The sequence below is a fragment of the Trachurus trachurus genome (genome assembly GCF_905171665.1).
Source record: "Trachurus trachurus genome assembly, chromosome: 16".
NCBI classification, from domain to species: Eukaryota; Metazoa; Chordata; class Actinopteri; order Carangiformes; family Carangidae; genus Trachurus; species Trachurus trachurus.
In genome coordinates, this window is record NC_139902.1 from 4,009,700 (window position 1) to 4,033,172 (window position 23,473).

Genomic DNA, 23,473 nt, shown 5'->3' on the forward strand with positions numbered 1-23,473 from the left:
AGCTGGTTTTAAGGCTCAGTTTCTGAATACAGCCTGTGTACATTTCTCTGTAGATTGAGGTTGTGATACTTCCAGAGTATTTCAACTTTAACTTGCTTTATGATAATCTACCTTTATACAATATTCAAGCTTTAAAATCCCAGACATTTGGAATCACCGGTCTTTAAACTCTGCTGAGCATTATAAAGGTTTATCACCACGACTGGGATTTGGCATCTTAATACGACCATCTTTTAAAGGGTCAAAAATATTTCTCAAAAGTGTTTTTATGACAAGTCAGCAACTTGAAATTTAAAAGTGTTGCTGAAATTCAGCTCTACAACTCTTCACCTAACGTTTTGTATATTGTGTTTCATTTTCCAGTGATGTTTTGTGACCTCTATTGTTGGTGTGCTGCTCCTGGATGTGTGGGTGACTTTTTACTGCAGTAAACAATAGACTTTAATTCTGTTTACTGCTACAGTAAAATTACTGCAGATACTGATGATTCACACTTGTTTACATTACTTCAGTTGCTTTTTCTGCTCGCAACTCCACCTCCCTTCAGCGCCATAGTAACTGGGAAACCAGGGCAAAGAGGCAAAGCCCTTAACCCACAGTTCACACCCTGCTATAGTTTCATTCCTACAGTTGTTCTGCTATAAATAGTCATAGATTTCTTTGTGTGATGCTGCTACAGTTGGTCTTCCACTGTCAGCTGTAACATCTGGCGTCTCTGCTGTGCAGCTGATTGACAGCATGTGACAGACGTTGGAAGAGAAACTATGAAAAATAAAACCATTAAAAAAGACGGAAGCTCTGCGCTGCAAAGTGTTCCTGAAGTCTGAGTGTGAAGAAAAAATAATAAACAAGACACATGAGCAAGCGATGGAACGCTGAAGTAAAATCCAGGCCACTTTCATCAGAAACACATTTAATTGTGTTATTTTAGGTCAGTTGCTTTTTGTCTTTCATCAGCTGTCCTCCTAGATTTCCCCCAAGGCGTCCAGTCCTCCGCACCAGATCCCAAACAAACCAGCTTAAATAAAATATCACTACATCGGCCTCCATTATGCAGATGGAACCATTATAAACTTATTAGCAGCCACAGTGGATTGTTCCATTCAATCAGCGGCTATCGTTAAATCCCACGATTTGAAAACTGAAAGGCGGGGGGGATTTGAAAACAGGACGACATAATCTGTGTTGTCTCTGTTTGGCTTTAGGAGAATCTGACCAATTCAAACCACATTTCATCAGGTGAAGAAGTTTCTCTCTTTCCAGGGCTCAGGCCAGATAATGCAACAACACAACGATCCAGGATTTAAATATGAGCTGGTAAATGATCCTACAGTCCAATAAAAAACAGAATTGTGCGCTAATTCTGTACGTTTCTGTTTGCTTATCCCATTTATATTTCATTTCCTGCAGAGTCGTCTGTCTCTAACCATCATATCATCTTTCCTATCTAAAAGAGGCTGGTTAACGCTGTGACTGATTCACTCTGAGTGGATCTGCGGATGCGACTGTAACCAAAACCTATTTAGATGAACCCTCTCCGCCAGCCCCCGGGGGAGCACTCACATCACCATCATAAACTGCAAACCAATTACGGGTATGCAGATGTGCCCCGTGTCTGCGGTTACCACGACCATCAGCTGTCACAGGGATGAAAGCGCCTCGGCGTCGGAGCCTGATGGGAGCTCAGGAAGCCTGACACGTGGATTCATCTTAACACACCGGAATAATGACAAACACAGCTGATACTGGAGGTTGTGTCAGTTACTTTCAGACTGACTTCCATTAGGTTTGAGTGTTTCAGCTCGGTCCCAGCAGCAGAAGCAGCAGCAGCAGCAGCAGCAGCAGCAGCAGCAGCAGCAGCAGCTTTCATTATGACAAATTTAATTAACTATCAGTTCATTTTAAAAGGAGGTCATTCGCAGAGACAAAAGAAAACCTATGCAGTGGAATCACAAAGAGCCAAGTGTTGGTGACCTTTGACGCTGCCGCACTGCTGACCGGTGGCAAAGTAATAAAACGTATAACTTACATTAAAGCTATGGTGCGTAACTTCTACATGTCTGTAAATATCCGTTTCACCCAAGCCACTACAAGAGGAGATGATTAAAGCAGAAGTAAGCTGAATTTTTGTGTTAATATAAGTCTTAAATAGTTATATCTTCCGACAGCAATCACTTATAGAGTGTTTGGTCTGAAACACGGGTCTCTCAGTCACTCTGCTCTGCTGTAAGCCGAGGAGAAAACTTTCCTTGTATCCTACAACCTTTATCCAATGAGGAGAGAGAACGGCATGAAGGGCTGTGTGTGCAGCCAAGGGATGCGCGTGAATGTGGTGACGTAGGGACGAGGACCAATAGATCCATACCAGTTCGATCTGGTACGACTTCACGGGTCGGAAGTTACGAGTGGCCGCTATAGTGACTTTCACAGGTAAAACAGGTCGGAAAAACACAAGTTGCGGGTTGCCTGGAACGCTACGAAGTCGTAAGTCGCGACTTGAAGCCGTAACTTACGGTTTCAAAAGCCTGCCTGGAACGCAGCATTAGCCAAAACAACCGGATCGCTTACTTCTGCTTTAAGCCGCTCGGCTCCTCTAACACCTTGCGCTATTTTTCAGTATTTGTTCTTTTAGTATTTGGTGATGCTGGCGCACAGGAAATAGTGGTGTTCCTGTAACTCGTGTTTTTCCGACCTTTGAAGTCGTACCAGTTCGATCTGGTGCGAGTTCACGGGTCGGAAGTTACGAGTGGCCGTTATAGTGACTTTCACGGGTAACAGGTCGGAAAAACACGAGTTACGGGTTGCCTGGAACGCTACAAAGTCGTACGTTGTGACTTGAAGCCGTAACTTATGGTTTCAACAGCCTGCCTGGAATGCAGCATTGGTTTTACCTGACAACGAGAAGGGAGGGGGGAGGAGAGTGCTGCTAGAAGCAACATGGCGGAGAACCCGAAGAAGCGACCAAGAGGTTCAGAAGTGGATCCTACTAAAAAGAAAAAGCCTTCCCGTCGGCAGAAGGTCTGTTGGCCAAGGAAGAGAGTGACAAACAGTAGCGGTGGGGAGGGGAGGGGCGGGTTACACCGGGCCATACTCCATATTGAGGTGCCGGCCGTTTCGCTGTAATAACGCAGAAATCCTCTAGGGGCGATAGAAGTTACGCACTATAGCTTTAAGCTGCGTCTTAAAGGGGAACTATGCAAGTCTGGTCACTTTTCTGCTGTTTTGCTAACGCTCGACTTGCCCATGTGCATTTGTTTACGACGAAGCTGGCCAAAAGTCAATACATGGAGCGGTGGACAACGTTATATAACATATACGATGTTACCACGTGTTTGTGCAGTCTTAACCGTCATTAACAAAAAAGCTTTTTTATGAAGGTAAAAATATAGCATAGCCACGGGAGAAATCCTGCTTAGTTCCTCTTTAACTTTGCACACAGATTAAAGCTGCACTGTCATGAATCATAACAACTGAGAGGTTTTCTATCAAAGCTGATTCTGACATGATTAACTACCCACATCAGAAAACACTCAACCTCTAAATGAAGTGTGTGGTTTTGCTAACGTAGTTACTTGCACATGGATGAGCTTTCCCTGGGCTTTGCAAAAGAGCAGAAGGTTGGAAATCAATAAGCCACTTGAAGCCAGATCGTTCTTATTTATTATTAATAGGTTTGCTCACAAAAGTAGTTTTAAAACCCCCTGGTAAAGTTTTGATGGTTTGAACAGAACCCAGATCAGAGCACAGGCAGTAGCCTAGAGGATGTTACTGAAGAACCAGGTTGGTACGGGGTCCAGGTCGCATGTTAAAGGGATATTTCAACATTCTGGCAAATTCACCCATTGCCATAATCCCTATAGTCTTTGGGGTAGGTTCGTTACCTTTCATTGTCGGTGCAAGCTGTTTTTAGATCGGCGGGGCAGAGATATGAGCTGCTCAGAGCTACGCTACGGAGGCTAATGGTATTTCCAGGGCTTTCCCTCAAAACTCAGCAAATACACAATCCAACAACTCCAAAACGCTCTGGTGGACAAGTTGTGACCTGCACATTCACCACGCTATGAGATAACAGAACGTAACGAGACAGAGTTGTTTTGGAGGTAAATGCATAGCCGGTGTTGTGCCGAAAAGAGACTCCTTGCTGAAAAAGGACTGCCCCTGACGCGAACACGCATCTGCGGCTTTGCATTTACCCATGCATTTGCCTCGAAAACAATTCAGTCTCGTAACGTTACATTATTATCTCATAGCGTGGTGAATGTGCAGGTCACAACTTGTCCAGGAGAGCGTTTTGGAGTTGTTGGATTGTGTATTTGATGAGTTTTGAGGGAAAGCCCGGAAATACAGTGAGCCTCTATAGCGTTAGCTGAGCAGCTCGCATCTCTGCCCCACCGATCTAAAAACAGCTTGCACCGACAATTAAAGGAACCTGTCCAGCTCAGGGAATCACACCATAGCTCTGGTCCTTCTGCACACTGAGAAATCTGCCTCTGATGATTTCCTCTTCACTACTGTTTCAGAATAAAAGCACAAGAAATGTGATGGAATTTGAGTTTGACAGACAAAGACAGAGACTGACAGACTCAATAGAGCCTGTTAGCCCCGCCCACATAACAGTCAATACAAACCTGATGACGCTGTTATTGTTAGCATGTGTGTGAATATGACTGTGTGTCCCTGTGTGTGTGTGTGTGTGTGTGTGTGTGTGTGTGTGTGTGTGTGTGTGTGTGTGTGTGTGTGTGTGTGTGTGTGTGTGTGTGTGTGTTTGTGTGTGCAGTGAACCATACAGTCAAAAGTGTGTTATCCTGCAGCGTGACAACTATTGCCAAAAAACAAATTTGTCTCCATGCGTGTGTGTGTAGTCAACAAATGAACACATCAGGCCGGACTACCTTTGGCAAAAACAAAGGGGTGGGTGTGTTTGTTTCATGTGTGTATGTGTGTGTGTGTTTGTGTGTGTGTGTGTGTGTGTGTGTGTGTGTGTGTGTGTGTGTGTGTGTGTGTGTGTGTCTTTTGTCCTGGCCTTCTAAGCAGCCATAAATCTCCTGTGTGTTTGACCCATGGCCTGATTCCACGACCCCACGCTCTTTGACTTGGAGGTGATCCCTAATACATCCCATAATCCTGTGTGAGAGTGTGCAAGCGTGAGTGTGTGTGTGAGTGAGTGAGTGCGCAAAGGGGTTTATTTGTGTGTGTATCTGAGTGTGTTTCCATGATGTGATCATGAAATCTAAAATGGACACAAACTGTTGTTGGTGCTCAAAGCTTCCCTTAATTACATCAAGCTGCAGGACACACACACACACACACACACACACAAACAGACGCACACACACCCGTAAATTCGACCTGGCTCGCCCGAGTCGTTTCCATACTGGCAGGAGTTATAAACTTCTGACTCATTCTCTCACTCCTTTTTTCTTCCACCTCCTCACTCTTTCTCCCACTCTTTTCTTCTTTTTCATTTCCTGCTCTTACTTTCTCTTTACCTCTTTTCTCTCTATCACCCCCCCCACCCCCCACCCACATTTCTATTTCTTTCAACATCTACATTTTTCTTTCATAAACAGTCAGAATATAAACACCCTTCCTCTTGTGTTTGTCTGTGTTTCCCCGGCGCACACCCTCCTCCCTCCCCTCCCTCCTTTCTCTCATCTGTTTCTCCGAATATGGTCGTCGGTCCTGCAGCTCCAAAGGAGGGAGCGGTTTACGATGTCAGATCTCATCACTCAGAGGGACGAGCAGAGCCAGAGATGCTGCAGATAACTCACACACGGAGGTGTACAGCTTCAATCTTGCAAAATTAATGAAATTATAAATGTGTTTTCGTGCTGATAACAAAACAAAGTCAGTCACTGGAGTTTATCTCAGCCTGTTTTTAACTACAGGTGAAGTGCTGCAGTTAAACAGGCAGCAGACACCGTGTGTCACGGCTCAGACGCTCCCGTATTTCCAGTTTACGCACAAATGTTTCTCTCATATTCTACATCTTTTCAGCCGTTTCTCCTCAGCTTTCACTGTTTTGCCTCTCATAAAACAGAGAAACTGAAACTTGAACTTATCCTGAAGCAGTGGACCAGCAGCGATTTATTACTGCAGCTCTATAAAGTTGAAGAAGACAATCCTTTTTTTATTTTTATTTTTTAAAGGATGTTTTAAAAATTGAAGCAGCAGAAGCTGAGACGTCCCGGTTTTCAAGCTCCAGAAACATCGGATCCTACAATTTTCATCCCGCAACTCAATAGTAATCTTCATTAAAACGCCCACATCTTTTAAAAATCTATTCCCACAGTTTGCAGCACAGAGTTTCTATTACACATATTTATTTCATTTTCATTTTTGGATGAGACACAAGGCTCAGGTCACAATGAGGTAAACATACAGCACTGTGCTGTTTGATGCTGCTGGGGAAACATACCAGGCCTGACTCTAAAATATAGATATTGTAAGGATAATTATAGGTATATTCTTAAATCTATCTACGCTATGTCTCAAGCTCTGTATCACCTGATCTGAGACAATCGATGCCTCATCATCCATCACACTCGTCCTACAGGAAGCAAATATGTCAAGGTTGTGGTTTTCTGACAAAGACGCTGGGAAACATGTCAGTGTCACATCCCAGTGGATCAAGATGTTGACACCAGTGTGGGGGACGACATATAAACCCACTGGGTGTTTGTGTTTTTTTTACGGGCTCCATCTGTTGGGAAGATGAATGTTGCCCAACACACTTGACAAAACTCCTTTAGGTCCACATCAATACTTTTAAAAAACTTACACAACTGTTTATCAAATGTTAGTGTTGTCTCCGTCACCAGTGAACTGAGTAAACCGAGTGTGATGTTCAAAACCGATGAATGTCCTCTCTTTCTACAATTAATAGAGTGCAACTCAAAAGATATAAAGGCCTGAAACTGACAAAATTATTCATAAATACTAAATAAAAGATTCAATTAATAAATGAATATGCCATTTTTATGTTAAAAATGTCACTAATCCAGAGTAACTATGGTCTTTGTGCTTCTCTTTGACTCTGCATTATGATGTTGTTATGTCATATTAATATAATTTAAAGAGACAACGAGGAGTTTGCTTTTGGTTATAAAAAAGTCTCATATTAATGTGGATGAATCTATGTTACCCACACTAGTTAATGGGTCCATTTTCTGTATATCGTTTTGTCATTATAGTTATTTTGATATTATTATTTAGTGGTCGGCTCGCCCAGCATTTCCTACTTTCGGTTTCGCGGACGCTGCCCGACGGGTCATGGGAATAACGCCACAGAATCGCCATTTATGGTCGGAACTACGACAGTATCTGATCGTCTTCGAACCTCTGACTTTCATTCTTGATTAATGAAAACATTCTTGTAGAATCTCAAATGTTTTCGCTTTCGTCCGCCTTGCGCCGGTTCAAGAATTTCACTGTGCGCGCAGAGGCTCATGGGAAATGTAGTGTGAAAACACTTCGCTTTCCGAAACTCCTCGTAGTCCCTTTAATTTTAACTGCCTAGCACAATGTAACACTGTTCATGTCACTAGCTATATTGCTTACTTAGTATTTTTTCATATTTCAGGTTCCATTCTTATTCAATTTGTGTATATTTTTCATACTTTTCAATTTACTTGATTATTATTGTACTCTTATGTCTTTCAGTTCTTGTCTCTTTTTTCTGTCTTGTATGTTTGAGCTGCTAATACTTTGAAATTTCCCCGGTGAGGTAAGTAAAGTCTTATGGGACATTTGTTAAAAGAATTAAGAAGCTGTTATTTGTGGCCTGTTATCAGTGAGAGAGAGAAAGGTGAGCTCCCCACAGCCCTGCAGGTGTGTACAGTATTTCTGTGTGTGAGAATGAGATACGTCAGGCTGTTCCGAGGTCAGTAAACAGCACTTGAAAGGGTCGTGTGTTTTACTGCTGAGGGCCAGAGGTCCAAACATTCATCCTGCTGTAATTGAATTGGCCTGATGTATGAAGCATGAAGCTGCACGCACCAACACACGGCACAGAAAGACACACACACACACACAAACTCTGTTTCACATGTGCACGCAGGCACAACCACATGTGCAATTACACACATAATCATGCCTAAACACACACGCACACACACTGACAGGGGAACATATTGGTTCTCATCTGTGCCAGCGTTCCATTGACCCATATTGCGCCGTTGCCCGGCAGTAAAACGCCTCCCGGAGTCTCTCCAGCCTCCGCCGGCTGACTCACTCTCCGGAGGTTCATCACTGCTACTATCTATCTGCTGACTGAGGACCAGATCTGCCCTAAATATCTGGATCCTGTCGTCCACTTAGTCACCCTGTTTCCCTTTCAGTCAATAACACAGCTCATCTGATGATGTGACACAACTGTAATGATCATTTCTGTTTCCTGCTGTGTTACCACTGTTACAACTAACTCCCCTCTCAATTCATACCTTTGCTTTTAATATGGTTCAATTCTGGTTTCCCACTTTCATAAAGTATGGTTGCACTGGAAAGTGGAAATAAGGAAGGAATTTGATGTTTTTAAGGTATTGATACGTGTAGCATGTTTAAATTCTACACTATAACTGAGACTTTAATTGACTGGAATTATTTTTCATGAAAAACTATAAAATATATATTTTTTTTAAATCCTGAAATTTAAATTATGGATCAGTGGATCTGCCTGAAGAATGGATGTTCAGTCATGTCCATTTTTGCTCATGAAACAAGTATGTGTCTGTGTTAGTGAGGTAGCTAGTTTTGGAAAATGATGGTGCGTTCCATTTACCTCGGAGGTTGGAAGTCGGAGCTGGGAATGACGTCACAGCCGAGTTATCAGCGTTCCAGTTACAATGTCGGAAAAGAAAAAAACGATCTACCAGGCTATTGTTAGCCGTTAGCACAGCCTGCATTGTAGTTTGCACATGAAAAATGTAAAGTACACTATAGTATCATTTCTATATACACGTCAAACAATATTATGTATACAACTGATTTAGTGCAACAAAACTAGTCAGAAGTGCTTATTACAGGAGCTTCACTGCTGTTTACGCACGGGGCAGCCATCTTTAAAGGGGACATATTATGCTCATTTCTGCTTCTTTACATGGTACCTTGATGTCTAAAAGAAATGTTAGTAACATGCTTTGGTCAGAAAAAACAAAAGATTGAGCACAGCTGGGTTCTCTACACACCAGTTTCACAGCCCTGCTCTAAACGGTCGGTTTAGAACCTTCGCTCTGGTAGCTGAGGTAACCATGGGAGTGAGGGCTTGAATATTCACATCACCCGGCTTGTGATGTAATAAGCCGGGTGAAATTAAAACGGCTCGTTAAGAGACATATTTTCTGACTATGGCAGTTTACAAAATATTGACATAGTTGTCAAAACTGACATTTAAGGGGTGAGGAGGCACTCTGGATATGCAAATACACATACTAAAGCAATGAAAAAGTGAGTTTTGCATAATATGTCCCCTTTAAAGGTCAACTCGGGGGTTGTGAAGATTCCGCGATTTTCCAAGTAGGAAATCCGACCTCCAGTTGAAACTTCCGACTTGGAACTCAGAAATACCGACATCCGAGTACAACTGGAACACATCAGTATCTCCACTGAGTCGACACAGCAGCATCACATTGATAACATCAACAGGGTGATTTGTTAATACAATTTACTCATGTGAGATTAAACTGCAGGACCTTCCCCTTCTGATGACAGAGCGTTGCAAAGATGACAAAATGTATATCTGTAGGCTAACCAGATGTTAGTGTCACCCTGGCAACCAACCAACCTGGCCATCCTCTGTAAAAAGCTCATGGAATTGGAGCAGTGGCTTAACAGCACTTCTCAGCACTAGCTATGTTTCCACACGTTTTCATGGAAATTAAATTATATTGAATTAAAAATGCCTTATGTAGAATATAACAGTAAACTGTCATGAAAATCGACACTGACGATACTGACGATCTCGTCGGATTTTCTCTTGATCGATAAAAAGCTTAAGCAATAAATGCTGATGGAAACAGCTTTTTTTGCCGATCACGTTTTAAGTCAATTCTGCTGTGTATTTTCAGCTTAGTGGGAGAAAATAAAGAAAGGTGCAAGTGGACAGATGGACGGACAAGTTTTCCCTGAGGTGTCTTTCGACTCCAGAACTTGGAGCGCTGCCTTTCCCAAACCCAGGTCGCCACTGCAATAGCTTTTAACACTACAGCTTTTGATGTCGCTTGGTATTTTGCAATTGGTTGGCACATAAGCACTATTATAACTTCTGCAATATTCACCATTTGCTGGTATGCACTCCATGTTTGCTAAAAAGCTAACTTGGCTGGCATTCGTACCACTTGGTAGTCTCCAGGCACCGACTCCAGCGGCTCGTCGCACTTGGCCTCTGTGCATTTGGTTTTGCAATTCAGCGCAAAAATTGATGGGAACAAATGCAAGAAATCTATTTGATACACTAATTTGATTGTAAAACAGCATGCAACGTCATTACGCGTGGATCTTTATTCAATGTATAGCTCTTAGATAGAACACTGCACTGCATTAATATCTTTAGCGATCTTCAGATAATCTAACTGACAAGTGGATGGAAACACGGTCACTGACATATTTTGTTCAACAAAATAATTATAAAAATGTTAAACTATCTCCAGAATTTCGAAGCTAATGTTTGGCTACTTATGAACTACACCACCGTCACATGACTTTAACATCAGCACCACTGAACTTCTTATAGTTTGATTTAGTTCTGACGTCTTCTACAAAAGCTTTTGCTCTTACTGAGTAGTAACAGTTTGTAAAGAGTGAGTACAAACACAGCGAGGCTGTAGGTAACAATGTTTAACGTCCTCAGCAGCCTCTGTAGTTTCAAGACACTTGTTAGCAAACTTTCAGAAATCAAAGAATACAATAGGCCTCAGGACGAGGGAATCAGTGTTGCTAAAATGCAATTAATTTCAGGGTTTCGGGACATAAAAACAGACTCCATCTTTTAAAATGGTTAAAACAATGTTTTTTAAAGGTTTCTCTATTCTTAGACATACTAATGCCTCCTCATCCAGTTGTGGTAACTGATGTGTTCCAGATGTTCTTCTACATGTAATATCGTTTGAGTAAACTAAAGAACTGAAGGTCACTTCATGTTAAATCTTAAAACATTTTCCTATTATGATTCAGATCATGGAACTACAGCTGATTTGACACAGAGGGAGTGAAAGGTCAGACAGGATTAGGGTCACGGTCACAGCAGACTGAGCGGAGATATGATGTCATCATGTGGTCTGTTGATTGTAACAATCAGCTGAGGTCACGGGGTCGCAGGTGATGAACTGGGATGGGGACGAATAAAATCAGTTCGGACTGAGTTGTCTCTGGCTCTTGAGCGTGTGTGTTTGTGTTTGTGTGTCAACAATGTTTACAGTGTTGCTCAGTGTCGCTCAGTGTAATATTTTCTCCATCAGCTCCCATCAGGAGGCCGGTCGCCACCGTGCATAAATTTGCATGTTAATCTGTGCAGCTGTGCGCTAATTGGACGTCTCTCCCCACTGATTGGTCGGCTCGCTCATTTGATGATTATGGGGAGATGTGTATAATCTCTGTCGTTCAGCGACGAGAGATCTGTGTTCATGTGACTGACGGCACAAACACACATACGCCAACAAAAAAAGAGACATCGTTACATCTCATCAGTCTCAGATGTTTGCAGCAGTCCAGATGTTTCCGAGTGTGTGTGGTAAACTGTTTTCTGTGCAGCCATTTTCCCTCCACCAAGGAAACTGGGGGTTTGTAAATTGTTTTCTGTGTGTGATGGATCTCTTCCTGTATCAATGCTGACTGTCAGAACAAAATGGTGGCTGAATATTTGGCAGATTTCTTTTTCTCTCAACAACTGACACCTGAACCTTGATGTTTATAACTGATGAGTTGTTTTCGAGGCAAATGCAGAGACTGCTTGTCGGAAAAACTGCCCCAGACGGGAACGTGTCGTGCATCAGTGGTTTTGCATGAATTTACCTCGAAAACAACTCAGTCTTGTAACGTAACGTTATTATCTCATAGTGTGGTGAATGTGCAGGTCACAACTTGTCCACTTGATGAGTTTAATGAGGGAAACCAAGAAATTCCATTAGCCTCCGTAGCATAGCTCTGAGCAGCTCGCGGCTCTGCTCTGCCGTTCTAAAAATAGCTTGCACCGACAATTAAAGGTAACAAACCTACTCCTAAAACTATAGGGATTATGGCAATGGGCCAAAATGTTGAACTATCCCTTTAAGCCTTAGTTTGATATGACGGTGAAAAGAGACTGGGGGAATCAGCAGTTGATTTGGGGGCATACTACGCCCATGGAGGATCTGCTCCAACCACACCAAGGTTTTTAAAACCCAATGATCCCATATTTGAGGGAGAGAGTGGAGCTGGGGAGGAGTGAGGCGCTGCAGCAAGATAAAAAAGTCTACAGTAAGACCAATTTGAAAATTGAACAATACATCCAAGAACGAGTTCAGAGCTATGTTAATGTCAGTGATCAATGCTATAAGGAGGAAGCACTCTTGATTGACAAGTCTCAAGGTCATGGGTGTAGGAAGCAAAAAAATGTGGGTGGGTCCTCCTCTGGAAAATCGTTACAAAAAAAACCTTTAGATGCCATTTCCTGCATTTTGGTGGCTTTCAATTAAAGCAGAAGTAAGCGATCCGGTCGTTTTGGCTAATGCTGCGTTCCAGGCAGGCTTTTGATACCGTAAATTACAGCTTCAAGTCACAACTTACGACTTTGTAGCACACAGCCCTTCATGCCGTTCTCTCTCCTCATTGGATAAAACTTGTAGGATACGAGAAAAGTTTTCTCCTCGGCTCAGAGCAGAGCAGAGTGACTGAGAGACCCGTGTTTCGGTCCAAACACTCTATGTAAGTGATTGCTGTCGGAAGATATAACTATTTAAGACTTATATTAACACAAAAATATCGCTTACTTCTGCTTTAAGCTTCAATTAAACTGAATGCTCCAGATCTGAGAGGAGTGAGAGAGCAGGAGCCGCCAAAACACAGTGTGGAGTTTCATTAATCAGGACGTTCCTCAGTGGAATGGATTTAACTGACAGCGCTCTGAAAGTACCACCGTGTGAACAGACAGATGAGCTGAATTAGAGACAGTAAACGTGAGTGGGTCAAATATTATTGTTCTAAATACTGAGTCCAACGCCCATGCTCAAGATGTCAATCAAGCGGTAGACACGCCTGAAACCCACTGTGCTGTATCTTGACTATAATTTGAAAAATGTAGGCTACATCACGTTAGATGGATCCTGGTATGAAGGGAAAAATGAATACAGTTTAACGGCCATTGGATCATGTTAGTTTATCAATCAGTCCTGTGAGTCGTCACCAAGCCTCTGTAGAGTCTGTACTGAGAGGATGCATAGAGGGAGAATGGTTCCATTTGGTCTATTCTTGATTCAATGATTAATATAGCTCTCTATCACACATCTTTCCCTGCTCTGTAGCGGCTTTTAATCCTGAACCCGACTCATTACTGATGTGATGGGTTTTTTCCCCCAACTGTAGCTGTTGTCATCACAGATCGGGACGTTTTAATCCACAGATGCGCTGCGATCGTTGACTTTCACATGGGCTGCAGAGGACTCATATTGAGCTGGAACTACTCTGTGGCTTACACCATATTTTATATCTCATATCTCTTAATCCGTTTGACTTCTGACCTCCACCCAGATTCACCACAACCCCGCTGGATCAAGTTCTGAGGAAAAGTCATTACTGCAGTTTGTGGCTAAAGCCTGGAGGGCAGGTCGTATAGTAATGGTAGGGAGTTGGGTTTACAGATGTGAAATATATAAAAATAAGATCAGTGTGTCTATGAGTGAGTGTTTTTGAGTTGTGTCTTCCAGTGTTTTCATCGTTGTTGCTCAGCTCCAGCTCTCACAAAAGGAAAAGGAGGAAACCTCAGAACACAGCGTGGCAGACGAGGGGACATTCCCTCATAAAAAAGTTTCTTGTTTAAATTAACAATAACGTCCTGGTTTCTATTTTGCGCTGAACTTTTCCACATGGTCCAAACCAGAGAGAGACAAACTGCATTAGCAGCTTCTTGCAGTCTCGCTCATGACGCGAGCTGACAGAAGAGAGAGATGTATTGTTGTCTAAAGATGTAAACCAGTGACCCTGGTGAAGCCTGCAGCAGCTGCACACTTGGATTGTTTTTCAGTTCTATTGCTTTTTTGTTCTTTAACCATCTACAAACGGCAACGTTTCAAACATTATTATTCAATGAACTTTAAATTCAAAAAGGTGGAAGTGCTGCTTGTTGTTAGTCCTCAGGTGTTCTTTGAGTGTGTGTTTACAGTTTTACACAAAAGTGTGAAAAAAAAACATTGAAGGCACACTGCAGGATGGGTGAAGAAAATATTATTTGTCTTTATTTTACATGGCAATTAATTAAAAACCATGGCCAACACGTTGCGTCTGTGTAAGGAGACTCCTGCAACATGAGACCATTTGGATTATAACCTACAACTGCAAGCAACAAAACATCCAGGCCTCTATGATGAAGTAGACTTTTCTCCCTTTTTGTAAAAGAACGCCCTATAAGGTGTATTGTGTTAGGCACAACTTATAAAGAGTGAAGATCTTGCATACAAATAATAAGTAAGACTCTTTGAAAAGTAAATTGGCATGTGGATGTATGGAATGATGAACAAAGCAGGTGTGTCAACTCCTCTTCTTTTCTTGCCGTTGCTACACGGCCGCCATCTTGGCTCAGCCAATTTCTCCCATAGAGCATTAAGCCTCTGGTGCATGTTCTATTACAATAACCAGCTCAGTTTTTGACCGATTTTCAAACTGTTTGGTTTGTTATGAACGTCAGAAATGCAGTTACAATACTGCATAGTTAAAATCATGAATAATTTTAATCACGTACTTTTGAAAGTAACACTAAAGTACTAAAGTAATATCTACATACTGACATAATTTCAAAACCCAATATGGCCGCCAGTGAGTTATGTCTGCGTGTAGTCTGATCCATCCCATTGGTCGCAACGCGTTGGTAATGGTTTTTAATTAATTGCCATGTAAAATAAAGTCATTGTAATAATTTTGTCACCAATCCTGCAGTGTGCCTTGTTGAATGTTTTTGCACTTTTGTGTAAAACTGTAAACTTATTATTCGATGACTTGCCATAGTTTTTTTTTCCAGTTTGTATTGACAGCAGAATATGAGCAATGTCCACGTGTTGTGGTACGTAGTGACCAGTGTGTTGGTAGCTGTCGTGGTTGTGTCATATTTTGTGTGGACATGTTAGTCCCTTATTGTGTGTGATGTGTGTTCCTGTGGCGTCTCACCTGCAGAACACTCCCATGCCCTCCAGCAGGTAGCACTGTCCCCCGTTGAAGCAGTAGTTGGGCAGCGCGTCGCAGGGCGAGCGGCAGCTCCCGTTCACCACCTGGTAGCCCACGCGGCATCCGCCCAGCCCGTCGGACCCGTCCACCGGCGAGGCTGCGGGGGGGGCCGCCACGGGGATGTTTGGGACCGGTGCGCCGGGAAAGGACGCCCCCGGGATGTAGGGGCTAGAACCCGGGGGGATCCGGGGCTTGGAGCGAGACCCGGCGGACAGACGGAGGTCTTCGTCGCTGTCGTAGGCGTCGGTGGTGGTGCTGTAGGTGTACTCGTCGGGCGTGGGGGACGCGCCGTCCTCGTAGGGCGTGAGGTAGTCGTAGTTGTCCGGCATGGCCCAGGAGGTGGGGTCGCCGGCCTGCAGCTCGTGGGCCAGTGATGAAGGAGAGGCCGGAGCCAGGTCCAGGTTGCGCCCGCGAGAGGATGGGTCGAAGAAGTCCACGTGGAGGACGTCGGGGTTGGAGGGGTTGGCCGGGGGCGGGGCCGTGGTGGTGAACAGGTGATCCAGGTCGAACACGGCCGTGTCCTTGGCGTGGATCCAAGGCGGGTCAGTGTGCGGCAGACGCTCCTCCTCCTCCTCCGCCTCCTCCTCTTCCTCCTCACCATCCTGTTTGCGAGGGTTGCTAGGCAGCAGCAGCTCCGTCTCGGCTGAATCGGGGCTGAGCTGCGGCGGGGCGGCCACGCCCACTTCCTCCACGGCGGGGATCACCGATTCTCCGAACATACCGCTGCTCTGCTCCTCCTCCTCGCCGGCGCGGGGGACTCGGCCGGCCCTCGGAGCCACGGTGCTGACGACGCCGGGACTGGCCGAGCTGCTGGTCCCGGTTACCGCGACAACAATCTCGTTGACCTTAGCGGGTCCTTCCTCCTCGGTAAGAGGGGAGGTGACGTTGGTCGCGCTGTCCTGCGCCGTGACATTGGTCCCGACGACATTTCCTGAAAACACACAAGCAAAAAAATGTTTGTTAGAACAAAATTTTGGAACCAAGAACATGGAACCATCAAACAGGTTTCTGATCAATGAGACTCAAAGTTTCCACTGCTGCTTGAACGGAGGCAGAAGAAGAGTGGAGTCTGGAAACAGCAGCACATTTAATGAGGTGAAAATGGTTTCACTTTAAAACCAAAACATTGTTTGTATTGATCAGCCTGGGAAAAATCTCTGGCCCTGGAATAGGCCTGTTACTGGAGCACAGCGCTCCGAGAGGGAACGTCAGCAGCTGAAAATCATCTGCCTGGACCCTAATTCAGAATTTAAAAGTCAGAAACAACTTTGAAAATGCACAAAATATTTTAAAACTATGACAGAAATATGGTTTCTGTGCATTATATGTATATATATATTTTTTTTTTTTACTTTTTCTGATTTTTGACCTGTATACTTTAATGGGATTTAATTTCGGTAACACTTTACTTGAATAGGTATTCATAAGATTGACATAAAACTGTCATAACCATGACATAACAGCTGTCATAAACATCAATGAATACTTATGACAGCTGTCGTTAAGTGTCATTTGGTAAGTTATGTCACTTTTAATGCAAAGTTGACATTATCTGAGATGTCCTTGTTATGAGAACTTGACATAATTTTTTAAGTTTGGCAATTAGGTCTGCTATGACAGTTTAAATTGTCTTTATGTCAAGTTGTCAGAACAAAAACATCTCAAATAATGTCAACTTTGCAAGTGACATAACTTACCGAATGACACTTAACGACAGCTGTCATAAGTATTCAATGATGTTTATGACAGCTGTTATGTCATGGTTATGACAGTGTTATGTCAATCTTATGAATACCTATTCAAGAAAAGTGTTACCTTAATTTCTCTTGCAGGGAAAAAGTCTAGTTGAGATCAAATCTCTTTTTCAGGAGAGGACAGCTTGAACCAACTGAGACGACTGGCATTGCCGTTAAAAACAAGTGCAAGACAAATTAAAATCAAACAAAAAGATAAAGATAATTCATTCACGTCTTCTGCATGAATGACTGGATGTGTTCAGTGCTGGCAGCAGTCGACGCACTCACTGACCCCCATACAAACCACAAGTGCCGTCAGTAGACGCAGCAGCCATTACTATGAAAAATTCAACATCGGAGGAGGTTGAAAATAAACTGGTGAGGGATGTAGAGTTGGAAAACGCTGCTCGCTCTCCGTTCACAGAGAACTCGTTTAAACTAATCTCAATGGTACAAAATAAAATAAAATAAAATAAAATCAACATTTACGTTGTGATAGTTGATCCATATTCATCACTGAGAAAATTGAATCAGATCACTGAGGTTAAAAATGTAATTTCCCACCAACTGGAAAATTAGCAAATATTAGTGAGCAAGAACACACTGGGCAACATCTGCTGTTGTTTGTATCCGGACTATAAATACAAACATACGCAAACAATCACCAACTGCTTCATTTTCAGGCCACACACACACACACACACACAAACACACACACACACACTCTGCTGTTACTGCTTTTAGTGACATCACAACCTTAACGGTCTGGTATCGAACATGAGACCAGAGGTGAAGCTAAATAAAGGAGGAGGCGTGATTGTGCTGATCGTCTGTTCGATTACTTCATCTGAGGTCGGCTCGCTGAGTTCAGCAGGAAGATAAATGAATAAAAAAGCTGCTTTATGGCCACCCACCCACCCACCCTTTTGGATTAAAGGAATAATTCACTAATGTAGTTGAATGGCGAGGAGCTGGGATTAGGGATTATGTGGTGGGAGAGAGGATAGGATTTGGAGACTTTGGGGGGGGGCCTGCAGGGGCAACATGGGGGGGTCTCGAAGAGATGCAGACAAGAGATTGTATCAGTAAATACAAGAAATCTGATAAGACTGTTCTTCATGAGAGTGAGAGACAAATATACAGTATATCAGCACCCCAGCCTGACAGATCTGACTTCAACATGTCTCAGGTATCTACCCTGGTTCCAGACCTGTATGATACCTGTAGTGGTGCTGCCTTCAACAGCAGCTGGTAGTGCCAGTTGTTATGTAGCCAGTAGCCATTCTGCTAATTTGAAGTGAAAACAAAAGCTGTAACTCATCCTGACTGGTCCTGATCCTGATGTGTTAGAGACAGGCAACACGGTTTATTCTAAAGCATCTCTATGAATACAGTGTTGACATGAGAGCAGCTCCCTGTTGGACAGATGAACTCCTTGGTGTATGACAACGCTGTGTTTGACAATACTTGATGTCAAAACGCAGGTACAGTGTTGGTTTTAAATGTCTCATACAGTTTAAAGTCCTATTTTAATATTGTGAAAGTATCAAAGCCTCAGTCCACAGAGAAATGCTCACAGCCTGTATTCAGAAACTAGCTGGAGGAAATTCTGTGACTTTGTGACATCACAACAGAGCAGTCACTAAGCCCCGCCCACCCGGATCCACAATCTAACACACAGGATTTCGTTTCTCTGAGTGGTTTGCCTGAAATCTGCTACCTCTGTATTCAGCCAAGCAGAAAAGAAGTCAACAAAGTTAGTGGAGAAGCTCTTTTCTGATTGGCTGACACCAAACTGCTGTTACTACATTGACATTTTGGTTTTTAAAACCCTGTATGGATCAACACTTCATCTAAAACACAGGAGAAGAGGAAAATGTGGAGTTTGAACTGTTGTAAATAATTGAAAAAACTCATACTTCTACAAACTGTGTCTAATATCTCAGAGCCTGTAAAAAATAACTACTTACTCACAGATTGGTTTTTAATAAGCACTAGACTAAAAGGCCCCTCTTTGCTATGACATAATAAAATCTTATCCACTCATCTTCTATAATGAAAAGTTAAAAGGGGGCAAATCTCTTCCATAATATTCCATCTACTCTCATTTAAAAGTGTATGTCATATTTATCCGTCTTGTTTTAGAGATTCATGTTGCAGTCGTTGGGGTCAGCTCCGACCACGACCACATACGCTGACCGAGTGTGTGCACTCCTGTCCTCGTGTAAGGAGCTTTGGTTAACAGCCTCCACCAAATGGCATCTGTGAGGATATCAGTGAGGATCTGCAACTTAAGCCCAGATCGAGACCCTCTGGGGTTTTAATCTCTAAATGTCTCCTGGACGCTCAGCCAGGATCCATTTACACAATCAGCAATTTATTATTATTATTTATTATGACCTCTAGCAAGTTTTTATGACTCGTATGATGTAATGTCTAATCCGTCTGTATCGAGCTGCTATCTAATAATTCATCATGTAAAACTGCAGCAAAACAACCAAGAGATCTTTGAACAGTTCTAAATACACCTGAGCTGCTCAGTCCTACTTAAATAACTAGGTGGTTGTTAATCTTATTAGGTCCAGACCTTTCAGCCAAGTAGTCCTAGTGAATGACACAGTATGTGTCCAGAACCACTAGAATATTTTCATATTGAAGATTTACGATAATAAACAACTGCACACATATTGAGAGATGTTTTATAGTAATTACAAAGTAGTTATTAGGAAAAGATCATTTATAATCTGTAAAATGAATAATATCTACATTTATGCTTTGTTTATATGTTTTATGAAGTGACCACATAAATTAGTAATAAATTACACTATTAATAACTGTTTATAATATTGATTTATCAATACTGAATCCCTCATTAATTAAATATGAAAATACAATCACTCATACACATCATGGGGGTGATAACTTACTGAGATGTGTTTTACATTCTAATCAAGAAGAATTTACTTTACTTAAATGACCGCTTAATTAAATGTAGTTATAAGGTATTGCTGATGTTAAGACATTAATTGGTTATCAATAAAATTTTACTATCATTATTATATAATAGCCCAGATTTAAGAGGTTTACTGAAGTTTCCTTGAGGTCAAAATATTTATATTCAGCTAGAAAGGACAACACTAAGATCAATGGAGTAAAAGTGGGGACATGAGGCAGGTGGTCCAGGATGTTTGATTCTGATGGAGTGACATGAAAACCTGATAATAGCTGCATCGGTTTGAGCCCAGAAACTCCAGCTCCGGCTCTGTGCACGGTGCTGAAGTGGCTGAAATACACTGAAACACACACAGTCTGCACAGGGAGGAGGGATTGGCTCGGCTTCTCTTTTCCATTTTAAGGAAATTAGTTCTGCTGCTCAGAGCGATGACACACTGTAACAACATATTCTGCCGCTGCATTGTGAGAGTCTGCATGTTAAACCCTCGCAGAGTCTTGAGCAAGACATTTCATCAGTGTTTTCTGAGCGGGACGCCACGAGAGAACCTTTCCTGGATAAACATGAGTCAGACACACAATAAAAACCAAAATGAAAAAGCGATGTGTACAGATCATCCTCCCTGACTGTCATCGTCAGGTGTGAAGCCGTCGCCGTGGCCACGAGGAGTCTGACAGGTGCAGGGATTCGGTTTATTCAGAGGTTTGTTTTCTGGTTCTCGGCGTCTTTTGAAGCCGGGGTCGTTCTGGGGCTAATCCGTCCAGCAGTCGCACAATCCACTGCTGTTTAACACGTCAACGCAACACCCTGGGATAATATGCCAAAACCTCTTCCTCACACACACACACACACACGCACGCACGCACGCACGCACGCACACACGCACACACGCACACACACACACACACACACACACACACACACACACACACACACACACACACACACACACACACACACACACACACACACACACACACACACACACACACACACAAATAAGGCTTTGCTATCACAACACAAAAGCATTTCACACACTAAATGCTTGATGTTGTCAAGGAAATTAGGATTCAAGATCATAAACTGTCTTACTCTGTCACACATTAAACAATCACTCACACACACACGCACCTGACAGCTGTACACTCATTAAGTGACTCTTTGTCCAGCTGTGAGCTGCGTTTAGGTGGATCTCCTGAGGAGACCAGTCAGCCTTCACCTCCTCCTCCTCCTCTGAACTCAGACTGCACAGTGTGGTGAACAGACAGTAATGGCTGCCACACAACCAGAGACAGAGTGACAGGGAGGGTGGGGGCGGGGGTGGGGGTGGTAATGAGGGACGGGGAGAAGTGGCACATGCTGACAGGAGGAAGAAAGACAGAGAGAAACACAGAGGAAGGATAAGAATGATGTGACAGAGCAGAGGATGGAGAGAGAAAAGGGACAAACAAGAGACGAGCTGGGGCTTTGAGAAACTTGGACCTTAACTCTCATTCTGCCTCAGTCAGAAACATCACACGCAGATCTCAGATCTGCTACCTCCTCTCAGTGCCCTCAGATCTCACACTGATTCAGTCAGATCCTGTTACTGCACAGCTCCACAACCACCAGGCTGTGTGGACCATGGACCATGGACTATGAACCATGGACTATGAACCAAGGACCATGAACTATGAACCATGGACAATGAACCATGGATCATGCATTGACCATGAACCATGACCATGGACCATGGACCATGAACTATGAACCATGAACTATGGACCATGAACCATGAACCATGAACTATGAACCATTGACCATGAACCATGAACCATGAACCATGGACTATAGACCATGAACCATGGACCATGGACTATGAACCATGGACCATGGACCATGGACCATGGACCATGAACCATGAACCATGGACTATGGACCATGAACCATGGACCATGAAGCATGGACCATGAACCATGAACCATGAACCATGGACCATGAACAATGAACCATGGACTATGAACCATGGAGCATGAAGCAAGGACAATGAACGAAGGACCATGAACTATGTACCATGGAACATGACCCATGGACTATGAACCATGACCCATGGACTATGAACCATGAACCATGGAGCATGCCACATAGAGGACAAAATCATTGTCATTAATATCATCATTCAGTATTATCATTACTAGTACTTAATATTACTATTACTACGTATTATTATCATTAGAATCATCATCCTTAGTATCATTATCATATTTATTATTATTTTCATCATTATTACTGGTAGTAGTAGTGAAAGTAGTATTATAGTAGCAGTAGAAGCATCTACAAACACACACACACAAATTGACATGTATCCCCTGTCTCACAGCTGATGGAGGTGACACTGATCAGTTATCTTATCTACTATATTATTGATTCCTCTCCTCTTCAATCACATCACTGACAACAAAGCAGCAGTTCTGCTGCAACTCAAACTAAAACCAGGAGAACATGAACACATGAACGGTCAGAGGAGGCTGGGTGTGAGAGAGCATATTTACAGACTGGTGACAGGAGTGATGAAGCTCTTCAACACTGTTGGAGAAACATCTCTGGAGCGTTCGTCAGCTCGTTACCACAAAGCCTGTGAAACACTGGACATGATTCACTGTGACACCAGCCCCAGGTGATTGACAGGGCGGTGACGCAGCCCGGACTTCACCCCCGCCTCACACTGGCGTCGGCTCTCGGAGCAGAGAGCCAGACCGTGGATGAAAGAGGGCGTCGCCGGGCCGAGAGGTGGAACAAGTGAGTGGAGAAACACCACAGCTGAGGGTGAGTCACCTGCCAGTCAAACTCTCAGATTACACAACGGGAAATTCTAACATCGCAAAACAATTTACAGGAGAGAGATTCAGAGTCCTCGGTTTATTTTTCCCTGTTTCCAAGTGGTCCATGAGGTCAGAGTGATGCACATCTGCAGAGACGTGGATTCATGTTAGACAACGTGGGCTTTGCTCTCAAACCTGATCTGCAGCTGGAGCATCTGTAACGCGCTAGCAGCTTGGTACTCAGACCAAAACATAACATAATTATGTAATTATGTGATGTTGGATAATGGTTTGTTGTTCATGCATTTGTGTCCATTTTTTATACTATATACATCGTTTTTACTCAATTTCCTCATAATGATGAATTTTTTGATTACGAATGGTGTTCCCACTGATTATATTTATGTGATTATGGATTTACTATGGATTTGTTTGGGCTATCAAATAATATATGATGTCATTGTTTGTATTTATGAATGGTTGTCAAATTTTTCCACTGTCTTAAAGCCCCAGTATGTAACTTATTTGGCTTTTTATTAGCAAAAATCTAATATTGCTTTCATAAATACGTATTTCAC

At 42.9% G+C, this 23,473-nt stretch overlaps 1 protein-coding gene across 1 annotated transcript in view; it reads right to left on the minus strand.

The window, feature by feature from the left end:
- Positions 1 to 23,473, minus strand: part of cspg5a (chondroitin sulfate proteoglycan 5a) — a gene marked incomplete at its 3' end in the record, with an annotated part of 72,000 nt that overhangs the window by 31,814 nt on the left and 16,713 nt on the right. Inside the window, exon 2 of the mRNA XM_083988864.1 lies at positions 15,349 to 16,336. Coding sequence (XP_083844990.1) covers positions 15,349 to 16,336 — 988 coding nt within the window. The remainder of the gene's footprint in view (positions 1 to 15,348; positions 16,337 to 23,473) is intronic.